The sequence below is a fragment of the Anarhichas minor genome, unplaced genomic scaffold (genome assembly GCF_050575085.1).
Source record: "Anarhichas minor isolate MPS153535 unplaced genomic scaffold, ASM5057508v1 ptg000058l, whole genome shotgun sequence".
Taxonomy (NCBI): Eukaryota; Metazoa; Chordata; class Actinopteri; order Perciformes; family Anarhichadidae; genus Anarhichas; species Anarhichas minor.
In genome coordinates this window covers 11,080,412-11,097,202 of record NW_027466504.1, presented here as the reverse complement: position 1 = coordinate 11,097,202, position 16,791 = coordinate 11,080,412, and the positions used below count along the sequence as shown (strand labels likewise).

The window sequence follows — 16,791 nt, the reverse complement described above, 5'->3', positions numbered from 1 at the left end:
ATATATTTTTAAAGGGGCTTTCAGCAGGTTTATCTTTGGTACATTAGCACATAGCAGAACAAAATAATTGGAAAAAGGCACTTAAACCAAACAAAATCCTGATCCTGATTTGCTTTGGGGGGGTTATTCGAGGAGCTTTTATTGAAGAAACCTGTAAATGGTGAGCATTAAAAGAAAATGCAGGCAGAGGGTGCAAGGAGAGTGGGATAAACAAACATCTCTGGTCTTTTAATCTCATCTCAGAAATGTGAGCGCACTTTCCTGAAGATATCAAAACATCTCTCAGGTAGAAGAAAAAAAAACACAAGAACAAGCTAGATTTTTGCAGCACATCAAAAACAATGTTTGGGGGGGTTTTTTTCATGAAGAGGCTGGCTCATGATGGTGATGTGGCCGGCACAAAATATGCTCACATGAATAGAGGTTAATGGATGGAAGGCACCACACCAACCGCAGGCCCTGGGAAAAAAAACTGGGAAAAATGTTGTGTGCTCAGAGGAGCTAATCCAACAGTCTTTCTGTCCATGTCAGAGTGGCTCTTAGTTCCCTGCAGGTCCCTTCACATCCAGAGACTGATGGGCGGCCCCTGCCTGGAGGTTACAAGATGACGGGTCGCAGTAACCATTGGGACCGGCTGTACCGGGAGGCCCAGGTACACCGGACTGTCCGTGAACGCCAGGAGGTCCCCTCTGCCCGTCCCGACCATCCTGACCGTAGCCAGGTTTGCCTGGCTCACCTGTGATCACAGCATTCATTTTAGGATGCTAGGTGCTACATTTAAAGGATTGGTTCTCATTTTATACATCTATTTTTGTACAACAGTCCCGTGCCCTTAAATGCAGCAAAACAGTTTTGGGTTATTGTAATAGACGGACTCAGAAAAGTGTACCCTTTAAGATAGAAAGGCAAGTTTAAAAAGGCAAAAGTTACTCACCAGGAAGTCCGGGAAGTCCTGGCTGACCTTTAGGTCCTCGCGCAATGGGCCCCCTGGAGCCTCTGTCTCCCAGTTCACCTGTAACACGTATTACGTAATGAAGATATTTGTGCACAAAATAAAAAAACAATGACATGTTTGTGCACAAACATGTCATTGTTTTATTTGATGCATGCCAATACATTCATTACCTTTGGGTCCTTTCGTTCCAATAGATCCTGATGGCCCTTTGAGTCCTGGAAGGCCCCTTGCGCCACCCTGCCCAGGGAAACCATTGTCTCCTGGAGGACCAGGTTGCCCTGGAGGTCCAGGTTTTCCAGGTAAACCAGCTACGCCAGTCTCTGGCCTCCTTAAACTAGCAGCTAACTGGGCCAGCTGTTCTGTTGGAGCAGAAAGAAGACGATGAACCGGATGAACTTAAATAAATCAAACTGTGATGTAATTCATATGCATAACTAGCTGCAAGACACTGAGTGTTTCCAAACAGTTGTAGCTGACAGTTATCAAGGGACTTTTTAATACATAACACTTTGTTATAAACCTTGCGGTAGCATAAGTAAGCTCATCTCTGAAAGCCCCAAAGCAACTCTCATAGAGGAGATAGTCCAAAAGCTCTTGTACTTGAGTCAGAGTGAAGCAGAGCGAGGTGAAACTCTGGTCACGATATCCCTCGAGCTTCTCCTGTTTTTCAATCTCTTTCTATAGAACCTCAGTAAATTGAGCAGAAAAGAGATAATACTCTTTATTTCAGGCAATCAGCAACAGGAAATGTACATTCTTGGTGCAAAGGATCTAATATTGATCTCCTGTGGCTCCTTGCAGCATGGTATTCTGCTCTTGAGATTTTAGTTTTATGGCTCCTGATGAAAATTCATGCAGCAGCTGCTTGACTGCTCTTTTTTTTAATATATATTTCCTTTCCAAGCAGACTCTTTGCATTGGGTGGAGGAGAGCTGGTCTGCTGAAGGTGAAATTAATTTTTCAGCACATCGGTTATAAAAAAGTCACGAGTGGAGGAGATGAGTTGTGGAGATGTACAGTAAGAGCAGCAGAACGAAGAGAACAGAGGTTGTGACTTCAGAGAAACATCTCTGAAGAGGGGGATCTTTCATCCATCACATTAACAGAGACTGAAGCTTATTCCATGTTTTGGTTATTAGGCCGTCCCTTTTTTGAACTTCAGAGTATTCAGCCGCCACCCAGATCAATGAGACAACGGAGGGGCGGCTCCATGTGTGGTTGTGAAATGAGGCACAAGGGAATGATAAATGGGGTCAAAGGCCTATCAGTTCTTACCTTGCATGACTCGCATGCAAACTTGTCTGATGTGCTGATCGCTTGGCTCTTTACCCTAGAGGGCAGAAAAAGATGACTTAATAGATTTCATGACCATGTCTGAAACATTGACTGTGTGTCAAAACTCCACAGTACTGTTACCAAGCAAAAACAGCACTCTTCCTGTTTTACTGACCTGCTTTCACTACATTTTAAATATTACTTTGATGGAGAAAATTCTGCTATTTTTGAGCTTTTAGATACTGTTTTATTGTACGGAACATTTTCAGAGCATATCGATGTCATTTGATGTGTTACCTGCTGCTGCACAATGTCGGGGTTCAGTGTTTTAGTATGAGCACAAGTTGAAATTATAAAAGGGACATCAAAATATGAAGATAATAGTGTGTAGGGATTTATTAATGGCCTTCACCTTTTAAAACCGTAAAAAAAGCATTCAATAGTCTTTAAGGAAGAAATACTTCAAAAAACGAGCACCTCTTTATCCTCTCAAGAGTAGACCCTAACTATACGTTTTGAGAAGATGAGTAGGTGGGAAGGAAGGTTTGAAAGTAAAACAGGAAGTGACATACTTGTACAGGATGCCACTTTTTTTTTTCCAAGGATGGTGAAGTCATGACCCGCCCTACTCTGCGGTATGAAGATCAGGGTAAGCCAATCAGAGGCAGAGTAGGGCGGGTCATGCTGTCGCCATCCTAGGAAAATAAATATTGCGTACAGGACGCAGGGAGGTTTAATTCATTAATTGTAAACAAATTAGATTCAGTTAGGAAAGAGGAGGTATAAAACTCAGAACACTATCGTGGCTTTATTTAATTGCTACCAATACACTGAATTCAATGCATCAAAACTCTCTTTTGATGTCAAAAAATTATAATGAAAAATAAGTCATGGGGTTTCTTGGTGAATTGTATACTGTACATGCTCACATGGACAAACAACAAAACAAATTACATATTAACCCCCTGACCAGACTGTTTTGCACCTTCTATACAGAGTTATTGTGTAAAATGAATAAATCACAACTGCACAACGTGATACATACTGCTGTACAGATATTGTAGTTATCCTCAAACACTTTTTTCTAAACATTTATCCCTTCAAGTATTTACTCTTGGACCTACCGCAGGGCCCTGGGACCCTCTGATTCCAGGCGGACCCCTGTTCCCCTGCATGCCCCTCGGTCCAGGTGTGCCAGGCGGCCCCTCGATTCCCTGCTGGCCACGACTTCCCTCGGGACCTCTTTTGCCAACTTCGCCGAGGTTACCAACCTTCACAGAAAGTAAGACCAGAGAAATGTTTCAAAGCTGCAGCACTTCCTCAATCGGAATACTGAGACACCAGGTCAGAATGATCTGTTTGAACTCACCTCTCCTTTAGATCCAGATTCTCCTGACTCACCCTAGAACACCATTTATAAAACACGGAGAAAAGAAAGGGCAAATGCACTCTGTTGAGTTCCTCCTCTGTTATGAATAGTTCAAATAAGTTAAATTAATAGTGTCAGTGTTGGTGTAACAACTTACAGGATCCCCTTTGTCTCCGGGGTTTCCCTCATCCCCTTGTGTTCCCTATGAAAACACAATCTGTAAATGATTTATGCAAAGCAACCCACTTTGTATTTAAATGCGCATTACTGTTAAGAGTGAATTAACATTTAGTATGAGGGCTTTATACCTGTTCTCCTTTGGGTCCTCCCTCTCCCCGTTCTCCCTGTAATAACCGAGACAAATGAGTTAACTTGCGAAATGATCATTAGCGTTGTGAATATTCTGATTTGTCCACACTAGAGGGAGCTGATCAGCTGCTTGTTGCTGAGCATTGATCTCTCTCTCTCTTACTGTTTAGGACAATTGTCCTAAAGTGTAAAAGGTCTCTGAATGGGACTGTGCTGTTTTCTTACCCTCTCTCCCTTCACCCCGGGCAGGCCAGAAGGACCAGGGAGACCGTGAAGGCCGGGGTCACCTTTGGGTCCCTACAACAAAGAAACATGCACATCTGATGAGAAGAAACATCTAAGCAGGTTTATATATAAGGTATGCTGAGATCACAACAGCCTTTAAAAGACAACATTATGCACTTTGCTCTTTATTTGTAAGATATTTCACAAAGCATACCACCTGTTAACATGGCGGAAATTGCTGAAATATCAATAGTAGTAAAATAACTATAATTTTGGGCATGTTTGTGTGCGCCACTGCCCCTTTGATCACTGAGCGACTGTCTGAGGAATGCCAGGAGAACAGAGAGCTCATTCAGCCCGCTGCTTACTAGTCTCCCCTTACTGTGAAAATAGACCTCATGTGAGATCCAGCCTCAGTCTATTCTCTGAGACATTCCAGTGAAACAACAGATACACTCTGAGGCGTCCCCTCCTTCTTCAGCTCCATTCACTCAAAGTATCAAAAGTGCATGTAGTCTGGCTGCTCAGCCTTTATTTCCAAAATAAAGGCATGGATAAAAAAAAATGGATATAAGTTCAAATCTAACTCTAATCTAATTGTGCTCTTCAACTCTTCAACTGTGCTTGTTACTCACCCTGGCACCTGGCTTGCCAGCTGAACCTATAGGGCCTTGTTCTCCTACAGCTCCCTGAGAAGAAGAGAAAATAATAAGAAAGTAAATGTTAAAATGAACGTTTGAACAAAGTAAAAAAAACAGTCGAAATCCAAGCAGGAGAAATACTCACAGGTTCACCAATCGGTCCAATAGATCCTAGCTCTCCCTGTTCTCCGCGCTCACCCTGAGGTGTGACAGTGAAATGACACAGTGACACAACGGAGGTGACAGAAATCACGACGGTGTCTTAACATGTGCGGCTACTTACTGCTTTGCCGGCAGGTCCCATTGTTCCGGGGAGGCCTGCTTGACCAGCGTCTCCCTGTGCAGAAACAAACAAAGTTGCTTTCAGACTTTTGACAATTTAGAAAAACTCAATGGATGCAACAAGTAACTGATAATATTTAATAATTGATGGAGCAAACAACCTTAAGGCCACTCAAGCCTTTTGGTCCAGTTGCACCAGGCAAACCCTAAAAAAGAAAGAGCATGTCTTAAAGAGATGCAAAAAAATTACAAGGAGAACAATTTCTACCAGGAAGTGTCATTTGTAAAAGAAAATGCAGCTCGCTGTGAGAAACACTGGAAGATAAAGAAGGCTTAGAGGATACAAAATACATTTGGTTTGAGCTTTTGACCCAAACAAGCTTAAGATGATAAATGTGATCTGGATATTTGAATTAGGTGACGACTTTTACGCCTACGGAAATCTTTCTTAATGCTGCCAAAGGCGGGCTGCTCGTGTTTGCCAACCTTTTCTCATTAGTGCTTTTCATGAGACTAATCACAGATTAGTGAGCTGGAAAAACTTCCCTTTCATTTTTGTGCCAGAGGAAGACAGAGATTAGTGTCTCACAGCACAGCCTGCTGTATCTGTACCATATCACAGAGGGATGGAATTCAATAATATTTCTATTAAATTTCAACCTACAGAAACTTTACTGTATACTATAAAATATGAGATATGAATACATTGTGACATGTTACTGCAATACAGAAGTGGAAATGACGAGTATTGTACTGCAGCAGGCATGGGCCACGGCGCTTTAAACTGGTCCTGAGGAGTACACTGAGGTGCATCCAATCAGAGTCCGTCAGTTTGGGGTCAAAGGTCATACTCACTGGAAGCCCCTGAAGTCCGACCTCTCCAGGAACGCCTGACTTCCCAATGCCTCCCTGCAGGGAAACAGAGAGGGAAAGAATGAAGCTCCAAACAGCAACAGACTTAATGGGAATACATTTTAATATCATGAACTGTACCATTAAAACATACTAGTTTTAGTAATAAAGTAGCAGAAACGTTTCTCTACCTTTGTTCCAGGCATCCCAGGAATACCCTCGCGACCGTCCACACCCGACAAGCCCTGGTGATAAAAAGCACAAACTGAAATGAGCTGTTTGCAGACAAATGTATCCGGACATTTAAGCTTTATTTGTCATCATTGATCAGACACTCACAGCCCCTCCCTTGGGACCTGGAACACCCGTGATTCCTCTCAGCCCTAGAATACCCTGAAAAACAAAGCAACAGCTCATTTAGTCGCTTTTGTTAAAACCGTACAGCCAAATCCCAGTGAGTCCATGTTTATTTCTTCACCTCAAAAGGTCTATGTTATTAATGTGTCAACTGACCGTTTCACCTTCAGGCCCAAGCTCGCCCATCACGCCTCTCTGGCCATGATCCCCCTGAAATAATGTATTGAATCACACGCTACTCAATCGTACTTTATTTGCTGCCAAATTGTAAGCACGTGTATTGTTGGAGAAACTTACAGTTGCCCCTGCTACACCCTGGGGACCTGGACCTCCATCAAGACCTCGAGCTCCCTGCCGGAGAACAATATTAGTTTTGGTATTATGAACTGTTTAGATGATAAACATTTCAATAGATATCTAATATGGAATTTAGCCGGAATTCACAAGTTATTTTGGAAGGAGCTGACGTATATGAAAGGTGCTATGGGTTTAGAAATCATAGGAACATTTACCAGTTCTCCCTTGAGGCCCAACATTCCCATGGCTCCACGAATTCCCTGAGGGCCCTGAAATAACAAACAAAAAAGGTGCCTCAGTGAGCAAAAGAAGGAGAACCTGACACAGAAAAAGACTAATATCATATAATAAATGTGGTTTCTAACCATTGGTCCTTGAGATCCGACCTCCCCTAGACTTCCCTGGTCTCCCTCCTCACCCTGAGTGAACGAAAGAGAAAGAACGTTAGCAGAAAAGCAGCATGAAGTCAATCAGATGAAACACAGCAAATTTAACTTCATTATATAAGTAAAAACATTTAACTGAGGCTGCTCCTATCAACTTAGTGTTAATTAGAAAATTAGGCAGCCTTCCTTGAATATGTTAAATACCCATTTTTTTTTTTTAGTGAATTGCACAGGGGGCAAAAGCAAAGAAATTAAATTCAAATTATCGCTCTCCTGCTTTGCTAATTACAAGTAATTGATATGCTGACTGTGGTCGACCTGAGGAGGCATATCCATTTCGGTGGATATGGGCTCGGGTGTGAGGCTGCATTCGCACTTTTTCTGTGGTTAAAAAGGCAATTTCTTCATTTAATTATGTGTATTAGAAATGGCTATTAAGACATGTAAATAAAACATAGCTGATAATCAAATATTACACAACAAACAAATGCTTGAAAGGAAATGATCCTGCTTGACTGATCTTAAAAAAATCTCCAATGAGTGAAAGATGAAAGTCTGAGTCAGCCAGACTGTTGAACTATTAATAGAAATATTTGATTGATAGATTTTATGTTATTGTTATATATCTAATATAGAATCAATGGAGGATATAATTGTTCCTGTTTGTTTCAAATACAAAATAAAGCACTGCATGTTTCCAACTGGGTCACACAATCACATTTTCTCCCAGGGTGCAATCTTACTTATATTTTAACTTTTAATGTTCTTCTTTAATGTTTTGACTTTATACATTTTCAACCCCGGCACAACATCTGGTTATTCTGTTGTGAGCTGTAAACACCTTTATATCTGTGGGTGGAAAACAGGCAGAAGGCCCCCCACATGAAACTTTCAGTGAAGGAGAACATCCTTCTTGGGTACGCGGGCGCAGCCTGACAGTAAATCATATCGTGGCATGGGGTGATAAAGGGAGATAGGCCCAGACTCATTTCCATTTATATAGTGCATAGAACATTACAGGGAGAAGCTAGCTGTGCTTGAACATCATTTCAAATAAATCATCCTCCATGCATTGCAAGGAGTGAGAGGCATTACACACAGGCATGTATCACTTCCTCTTGAAATAGAGCAGCGCAAATAATACTTGTCTCAAAGGTGCAAAGAATCCCTTTTTCACTTGTAAGTCATGCATCATTTTTCTCTGATGTGGAGCGTTGTGTCATGTGTGACAGTTGTGGAGGAAAAATTCATATTTTCAAGTAACTATTTATGCAGTTGTATGTGCGTATCAATTTAAACTGTTGATGTTTAAAACATTTCATATGATTAGAAATACTTGGCTTTGGGGTTACGAACAAGAATGACATATTTTACCTTGTGCCCTTGTTTCCCAGGTTCTCCTGATTCACCTTTTCCACCTTTGTGACCCTTGAAACATGCAGAGAATAAAAACAGCACAGATTAAAAACATTATATTTTCGGGCACTAACGGGATTTTAGTGCAAAACAAAAGCTTAATCTGCGCTTCTCACCTTCATGCCAGGAAGGCCAGGATGTCCCGAGGTCCCAGGCGGACAAGAGTTTGGACACTAAACAACAACATGAAAGTCAGAAAATGTTCCTGACAATTTATGAAAAGTCAAATGTCATTCTTTATCAACAGAAAAACAAAGCTTTACCAGGTCAGCACTGCCTTGCATTCCAGCTGCACCCTGAAGTGGAGAAAAAGGTGGACATTTTTATAATGTGATTTATCAACATCATGATGGATCTAAAGAGCTTGTAAATCACCAGATAAAAGGCCGTGTGCAATGGTGGTATCGCCAACAAGGCCAAAATGTAAGTCAAATGTAATCATTTGCAAATCTGTGTCACTTACTCTGGCCCCCGTTGGTCCACGGGGTCCCTGTGGCCCTCTCACACCTATGGACCCCTGCAAAAGCACATCAAATGTGTCAAAAACTGCACAAAGAGAATAGATGCTTTGCACTCTCTATTGTGTCATTAGGAGTCCTGGCATGGACATTGCTCTTCTTTGCTTTACTGTGAATTATACATTCTAGTTAGGATTGTCAAAAGTTAACTTCTAGCTCACAATGACACATTATACTACTACAAATCCTGCAGGCCAAGTCAACACTCTTGATGCAGGCTTTTGTTATCATTAGAATGTTTATGCTTTGACATTTCTTTTTTTGTGTTTTCCAAAATAAAATATTGTTTGGATCAGTGCCCTCTATGGTGAAATGCATTCAGTATTTTAAGAAACATCGATAAAACAAATACATTTGTTTCAGTTTCCCTTTCTTACACAAATGTACCGCAACCAGATTTTAATCAGTAAGATTGAGCGTGCTTTCAAGTCTGCAAATACACTTTAGCTAGCTCACTTATGTATATTTTATATACTCATTCAGGAGAATTTCAAGTTACTATTCTCACTCTGAAAGTCCATGTTTCATGTATAGTAGAAGGTGATGCTGATTTAAATGTACTACATTAGGAGCTAAACCCAGATTGCAACCCTGACATTATATCTAAAACCATTGCTTTAAAATCCAATGTAAGCTGATGTGGACTTATGAAATAAAAAAATTAAAAAATACAGATACATTGTATTTATATGAATCAAATCACGATCTGTAAACAGCTTGCTGGTGGCAGTGGCTTCACCTACATTCAGTATTTTTCACTGCAGCTTGGAGCAACTTTCACTTTTTTGTTACCATGGCCGACACATGAAGATAAACAGGTCTGTTCTGTCATTGGCTAATGGTAGCATTCCACCACCTCAGTGCTCATGTTGGTCGTATTTGATGCTGCAGTGTATTTTCCAGTAACAGCCCATTCCTCAGTCTCTACTCACAAGTAGTCCAACTTTTCCCACTTCACCCAGAAGTCCTCCAGGCCCGGGTGGTCCCTGTTCAAAGTAACATTTCAGGTATTCAGTATTAACACATTTTAGACCACCAAAATGGAATATAAACTGTAGTATTTGTTGTGTAGCATAAATGACTTACGGGGGGTCCATCGGGCCCAACACCCTGAAAAGAGACATATACAGTGTGACATATACTGTGTGATGTATATAATATGGTGTACACGAGACAAGACAGATTTAAACAATAAAATGTAGACAGCTTCTAGATTATGTGATTTCCAGATAGTCACGGTTGATCTGATCCTTGGATCGACGGGTCTAGAGAGGAAAAGATACTCACAGTGGCTCCACGAGGACCAGATTTTCCAGGTTCACCCTAAAGAACGAAGACAAATACATTAGATACATAGAAGTAGAAATAACCACTGAAACACTGTGTTCATGTAAAATTGAGCCGTGTGAGCCTGCAGTTAACATTCCTCCAGCTCGTCACATGACTGCGCCGGCCACACTTGACCCGGCAATGTTCAGCCTAATGAGGGCCGATGTTGGGGCTTCGCTCCCCACGGAGATTACACAGAAGACTTGCAGGATTAAGTCTCATTTGTCATGAGGAATTGGTTTATGCACTGCGGCTCCTGCTGCTATGCCAAAAAGACTGGACAGCAGCTTGGCACCATTTCGCTGACAGTCTCTGAAGCAGGAAAGCAAAGGCTCATTAGTCACTCACTTTCTGTCCGAAGGGACCGTCGGGCCCAGCATCTCCAACAGGGCCGGTCAAACCCTGCAGAGGAGAGACATCATGCTTAACTAATGCATCATAAAAAAAAAAACTTGGAGCACTTCAGCAACTAATTATTTTCACCTTACATTTGAAAATGATTCAACAGGCAATACGTATTTCCCCGTCTGTCAATATTTGTAAATCCAGCATCAGATTTCCATGTACATCATCATACCATAATCATACTCCAGTGGGAGGAGTCCTACGTATTCATAAATGGGATTAACTAGACTATAACCCCCCTCCTCTAAAGTGGTTCAATATATACGGCACTGCAGCTCCACGTTGGTCAGTCACATTTCAATCAAAGCTCTGTTTTCGAGCACGTCGTGACGTCCACAAGAGCAACTTCACAGACACACAGAAAAAGTCGGCAAAGGGGCAGAGGGCAAAACTCTCAGACTGCAAACCAAGCAGACAGCAACATTCCTCTGGCTCATTTCAAACAAGCGCACTGAAAGGAATCATTCCACACCGTTTTGAGGATTCTCGACAGCAGATACCAACAGCGGCCAGCGAACAAAGCTGCTATTGTTCTCATAATTCTGGTAGATGTATCAAGGCATAACACACCAACAATGGATCATAATGCATAAAACAACTGCATTATATGAAATGGCATTGTGAAACTCATACTTTATCAACCTAAGCCTTTATGGTGAACTAAAAATCACCTACAGTCCCTCTTTGTCAGTCTATCGTCAGCACCAGTATTGTGATTGGATGTTTTCCTAACCCTCCTTTAAACTCTAGGGAGCAAAGTTAATTACACACAGTTCCTGGTTTACCTTCTTAAATAGGAAATTTGAATTTGTTCATCCTGTTTAATAAATTCCTCACATTTTTGCACACATTCCCCCAACATCCCATGCTGAATGTGAAATCCCACTGGTCACTCTGCAAGACTAAAAAGTGTAAACATGATCTTTGATGGTGGGAGGATCACACTTTGTAGTTCCACCCCCTTGCAGACTTGTGGAGCGCATATTGCCCTTGTTGTGGCCAACGATGCAGATGTACTGTATGAAATTTGCATGTATTATACAATATGAAACAAAGAGTACTCACGTCATTTCCAGGAATTCCAGGTAATCCCGAAGAGCCGGGTCTACCTGCATCTCCATCAGGTCCCTGAAAAAACATACACACGTATTTCAGTGAAAAGCCCTACCATGAAAAGCAATGTATTGTTTTATTTTCGTATTAAATATAATAATTACAGAAAATCCCTCCTCGCCATCTTCTCCCCTTTCCCCCTGAAATGAAAGAGATGAAATGCTTTAAGGTGAGCCGATCTTAGTATTTGCTACGTGATATGGATAATGTTACAGCACTGAGAGCACTTACAGCAATGCCATCAATTCCTGGGACACCTGCAGGTCCAGGAGGGCCAGCAGGTCCTTGGCTCCTCTGAGTAACAAAATAATAACAATACTATTAATAATATCTGAAAATGTTAGCTTACATTTCAAAAAAGGCCCTACCAACTTATGCCATTTCTTATACTGACAATATGAAAAATGAGAACAGGTGTATTGTCTTATTGTACGTTGAGACTCTCTGGGACACATTGACATTGCTTATAGAGGTGATTTGTGATTGCAGAATACATCAGCATTCTAAGGACTTTGCAAAAGGAAACATTTAAAAAGGACACTGCAGACCACAGACTCGTCCTTGACTTTTTTTTCAAGGCACTTGGCCAATCAATTTACTGGATGAAACAACCTCATCATCTCGCCAAAATGTATCATGTTATTTGGCACCAGAAGAACACTCACCTGCACCTCTGTCACATCAGTCTATAGAGACAAATAGAGACACCAGAGAGAGAGAGAGAGAGAGAGAGAGAGAGAGAGAGAGAGAGAGAGAGAGAGAGAGAGAGAGAAACATAATAAATCTTACTTGAGCGGAGCAGATAAGGACAAGCTGCAGAAGCAGACCCAAAAGTGACCCTCTAACGCTGGGGGCCCGAGCCATGATCTCCCCGTGGGCAGGAAAGGTAAACGTTGTAGTCCTTTCTCTGGGATTTGTTGGGTTGAAGGAGCCCCCGACAAAACAAGCCAACTGAATCGGCTTCAGCTATCTAGACCGTCCGAGGTCCCATAGCCATCGGGGGGGGGCTCATGTATATTCATACAATGTTTGGTTACAGGAAGGGATTGGAGGGTTTGCAGACGGGGCACCGCGGGGAGGGGCCTCAATGCAAACACCACCAATAGGCAGGGCCAGCGGGTCATTCAACCTCTGCCAATGATTTTATTCCAACTATATTTTAGATGAGACAAGTGTAAGTTTTCACTGTAGTCATCAAATTTATCTCGAGAGCTATGTGGGCAAGTGAAGCAAAGTTGAAAGACACAAAACAACAGTATCGCTTTTACGCACACAATTTGCGTGTAGCTTGAGCATTTATTCCCCCTCTCCATTACCAGCAATTAGGGTCATCCCGCTAAACCAATATGCTACTAAAGCTCCAATACCTCAAATTACAAACTACATTATTATTCATAGTGTTATTTTCATTTTTCTTACCAATGTCCTGGCTGGGAGGTCATGACAAGCCTCTGTCCGGGCTCGCGTCACGTCGCAGTGAATCAGCATTGACTGGAGTTCAAACTTGATAAATACATGAAGGGAAATAACACATTAGCACAATATGATCATAACAGATGTACAGTGCACCTAATTCTGGAACAAGTTGTACTTTAAGGCTCCACACATCGACGCAAGACGGCGTGACAAGAACAAGAGGCTTTATAGGCTAAGGGGCTTTATTTTCTTCTAATTCATTTTGGAAACTTAATTAGAAGAAAATAAAGCCCGGACTCTGGATTTTCCGCATCATGCGATGAAAAGTAGAAAGCAGGCTGTGTTTGCGCAATACATAAGTGACAATCTGAGGCTCATTATTGAAACATTACTATGGAATCAAACGCTTATATGGGAGTTAAAATGTGGTCAAATATGAATTCGTGATGTGCGTAAGTGTGCACATGCGCCTGAATCTTTGGAAACCATCCACCTGAGCTGCACAGTGTGGTATTGCAGGATTGTTTAGCCTGTGCACAGCTCGTATTCTTCGCCAGAACCTGCAACAAGTTCTACATATTTGTCGGTAAAGTCGAAATGGAGACACAGCAGACTTCAACTATAGTGAACATTGTTAAAGACAAACCAAACAGGAGGGTGACAAAACGTAGGGATTCCCAAACGTTTGCATGTCAAAGCAAAAACTCCTCTGCTTAGTATGATTGTTTTTTCCGAGCATTTTAAAGTTCCAATGTCACAACTCTTGCTTGCTCAATAACATCCTTCAATGGGGTATACTTTATTGTAAAAGGACACACAAGCATGATGTTCCTCTTCAGCTCAAAATATATTAAATTAGAAAGTTTGGCGCACGTGGATGATAACTCAAGCGACAGTGAAGAAATATAAACCATATAAACACAAGGCTTTCATGCGAAAATAAGTAAACAAGGTTTTCTTTGTATAAATAAGTCACATGTCAGTCAGAAAGCATTGCACACTGGTGAAAGCTCTAACTATTCATCATGAGTTCATTACATTTTGCAGGTCGCCTAAACCTTAAGTAAACTGAATGAACATGCGTCACATTTAGTCAAGAAGAACGGCTAAACGTGCCTCTCTCATAAATAAATAATGACAAAATGAAAATTGTGGAATAATGTTGTATGGTGCTTGAGAAACGTGTTTGGGTGTAGTTGTGGAAGTGGGTGAACTTTAGTGGACTGTGGTGGAATTCTAAAATGCCAGAAATGTATAGATATTGCGTTAGTTGCAAAAGCAGCAGGCTCGGTGGTTTGACAGACGTACCGGAATTGCCACCACTGGATTGTCTTTGAGCTTCCCTATCAACGTGAAGCCATCCAGACTGACTTTTTGTCGGGGTGGTATATTCTGAGAACCGACCATGACACAGTCCACGAAAAGGATAACAGAGCGCCTGCTGACTTGTAGCAGGACTTGGTGCCACTGCTCATTGAAAAGAAAAGCCAGACGGCTGAAAGCAACAGTCTGCCTCCCGGTGTCCAGCGCTGTGAAGGTAAACTCCAGAGACTGAGACTCCCCGTTGAGTCTGACGGCCAGCTGCTCCTTTCCATTTTCATTCTGCATTTGCCAGATATTCCAGTTTTTATGGATGGCGCTGCCACTCATGCGCAGCACGGCCACAAATGCAAACTCCTCCGGCAGCCCCAGGGGATAAGCTGATCTGAAACATAAAGGATGGACTATTATACACTCACCTTTAATGTTCAATTTTTAAAAAAAAATATATATATATATATTCCAATAAGGATTTATGAAGTCTGTACTAAACATTAATTATATCATCCACTATTGTCCCTTTTATAATGGTCAAATCATATATCTGATCATATAAATGTAATTTTTGTATGGTTTCTTTTTAAAGTTGTATTCCAGAAGGAATGTGGTGGTACAGGTAAAGTCAGTCTCTAATGTTCAGGACCATGGAGAGGGTAAATAGCGTTATACCAGCTCAACCACTAGGGCTCAGTATTCACTCGTGCAACTCCACTTTAACGGCCCGACGCTTACCTTGTGTTGATCCTGAAATTGAACGCTGGGCCTATTCGATAAGCAACGTGATGTGGAGATGATCCTGTCACCTTTTTAACTGTGCCCCTTCTTGCCAGCTCAGCAATGTGGAACTGGGACATAATATAAAACCCTAAGAGCGCAGGGACAGAAGAGTGGTTAAATGCAAAAATCATCTTGCAGGTCCATGACCTTCGCTAAATCCTACCGTATGACAACTTGCTATAATGATTATATGGAAGGGTGAAACAATGTACTTATACTTACAGTATACCTTGTTGCTTTTTCCAAACTATGGTAATATAAGATGATTTTTTACAGTTTCACAAACATACAGTATCGGCATAATAAGTATGAGTTTTACTGTTTGTGTATATATATATATATATATATATGGGACTAACATTATGTAGTTATATTTGTGTGCAGGTAGGGCAAATACAAAAGCAAACTGTGCTTATAGTTTTTGTGAATCCACCTGGGAAATGATCCTCCCCAATGCTGATCTGAGGGCACATGGACTGCTGCTCCATATGAATACCAACTTGAGATGAAAATCTCACAGCTGCAAGATGGAAACAGAAAGCATCCGGTTAGCAGTCAAAGTGTGTGTGCGTGTGTGTGTTTGTGTGTGTGTGTGTGTGTGTGTGTGTGTGTGTGTGTGTGTGTGTGTGTGTGTGTGTGTGTGTGTGTGTGTGTGTGTTTGTTGTGGGGAGGGAATAAAAGCTCAGTGTTTGGAAAGCTGCACCACTGCCTTGAATAAATATTAGGCTAGCTGTTTGTGGCTTTCTCTTTTACACTTAAGTTCTAGATTTGCCTATTTTAACACATCTGGACAGGAAGTTAAATGTCTTATTAAGTTTGAATAAATGCTTCACATACAACAAGTTGTTCATTTTGACATTTGACAAGCAGGCTGCCAGCATTGTATTAATTATCTGACACTGTTCACATGACCACAGTTGATACTGTAATATAATACTTTGATGCTTTGTCAGTATGTATTTATCAGTGTATGCGTACCATTCAATGCACAGCTGAGTCTATTCACAGGCACACAGCTGGACTCTCTAACCCAGCAATGTTAGTGCTGCTACACAGACCCACGGATACATGTCATAAAATATAGATAAGAGCAGCAGTGTGTAAGGAGGTAAGACAAAATTATGTGAATGCCTCATGGAACAAAAACTATATGTAGTTATATAATAAGTGCCTTATATCAATGACTATAAATTAACAGAGTTTGACAGCTATAAATGAGGTCTGCAACATAAACATGTAACAGAGCTCCACAGACCTCCTTGCAAATGCAGTAACAAAAAACGGCACAATTATTCAATATTTCAAGAGGAACATATGCCGCAACACATGCCGAGCACAGAGAAAGTGCTTCAAAGACGAACAGCAGCAGAGGTGTAATTAACATATTGAGTATGTAGTGGGTTGACAAATACTGATAATCGGCATTCAAGTGAACATCACTCGTCTTTTGCAGCAATGCACTGCACTGGTAATTGTGTTACTCTAATGTTGAGGTGCTTTTATGTGAAATGTTCACATTATTTTGTCCACCTTTGTCACTGGTATCTCA

The 16,791-nt window shown here is 41.3% G+C and overlaps 1 protein-coding gene across 1 annotated transcript; it reads right to left on the bottom strand.

Annotated features, from left to right (window-relative positions):
* Positions 1 to 439: 439 nt before the first annotated feature.
* col9a1b (collagen, type IX, alpha 1b) lies at positions 440 to 12,593 on the bottom strand. Its single transcript, XM_076077144.1, has 32 exons — positions 12,519 to 12,593; positions 11,961 to 12,023; positions 11,834 to 11,869; positions 11,682 to 11,744; positions 10,560 to 10,613; positions 10,170 to 10,205; positions 9,969 to 9,992; positions 9,815 to 9,868; positions 8,828 to 8,881; positions 8,628 to 8,660; positions 8,481 to 8,537; positions 8,323 to 8,376; positions 6,928 to 6,981; positions 6,778 to 6,831; positions 6,563 to 6,616; positions 6,422 to 6,475; positions 6,248 to 6,301; positions 6,100 to 6,153; positions 5,912 to 5,965; positions 5,218 to 5,262; positions 5,058 to 5,111; positions 4,920 to 4,973; positions 4,769 to 4,822; positions 4,134 to 4,205; positions 3,908 to 3,943; positions 3,757 to 3,801; positions 3,600 to 3,632; positions 3,355 to 3,501; positions 2,231 to 2,285; positions 1,126 to 1,314; positions 935 to 1,012; positions 440 to 736 (listed from the first exon to the last, which is right to left on the bottom strand). The coding sequence occupies exons 1-32, from the start codon at positions 12,591 to 12,593 to the stop codon at positions 540 to 542; spliced, it is 2,040 nt and encodes a 679-aa protein (XP_075933259.1). The 3' UTR covers positions 440 to 539.
* Positions 12,594 to 16,791: the final 4,198 nt, after the last annotated feature.

Excerpts from the sequence above, each read along its gene's own strand:
- col9a1b (XM_076077144.1), bottom strand. The coding sequence starts at position 12,593 with ATGGCTCGGGCCCCCAGCGTTAGAGGGTCACTTTTGGGTCTGCTTCTG. Across the intron at positions 1,315-2,230 it reads TTGCATGCGAGTCATGCAAG|AACAGCTGGCCCAGTTAGCT; the intron begins GTAAGAACTGAT and ends CTGCTCCAACAG. Across the intron at positions 1,013-1,125 it reads TGGAACGAAAGGACCCAAAG|GTGAACTGGGAGACAGAGGC; the intron begins GTAATGAATGTA and ends TACGTGTTACAG.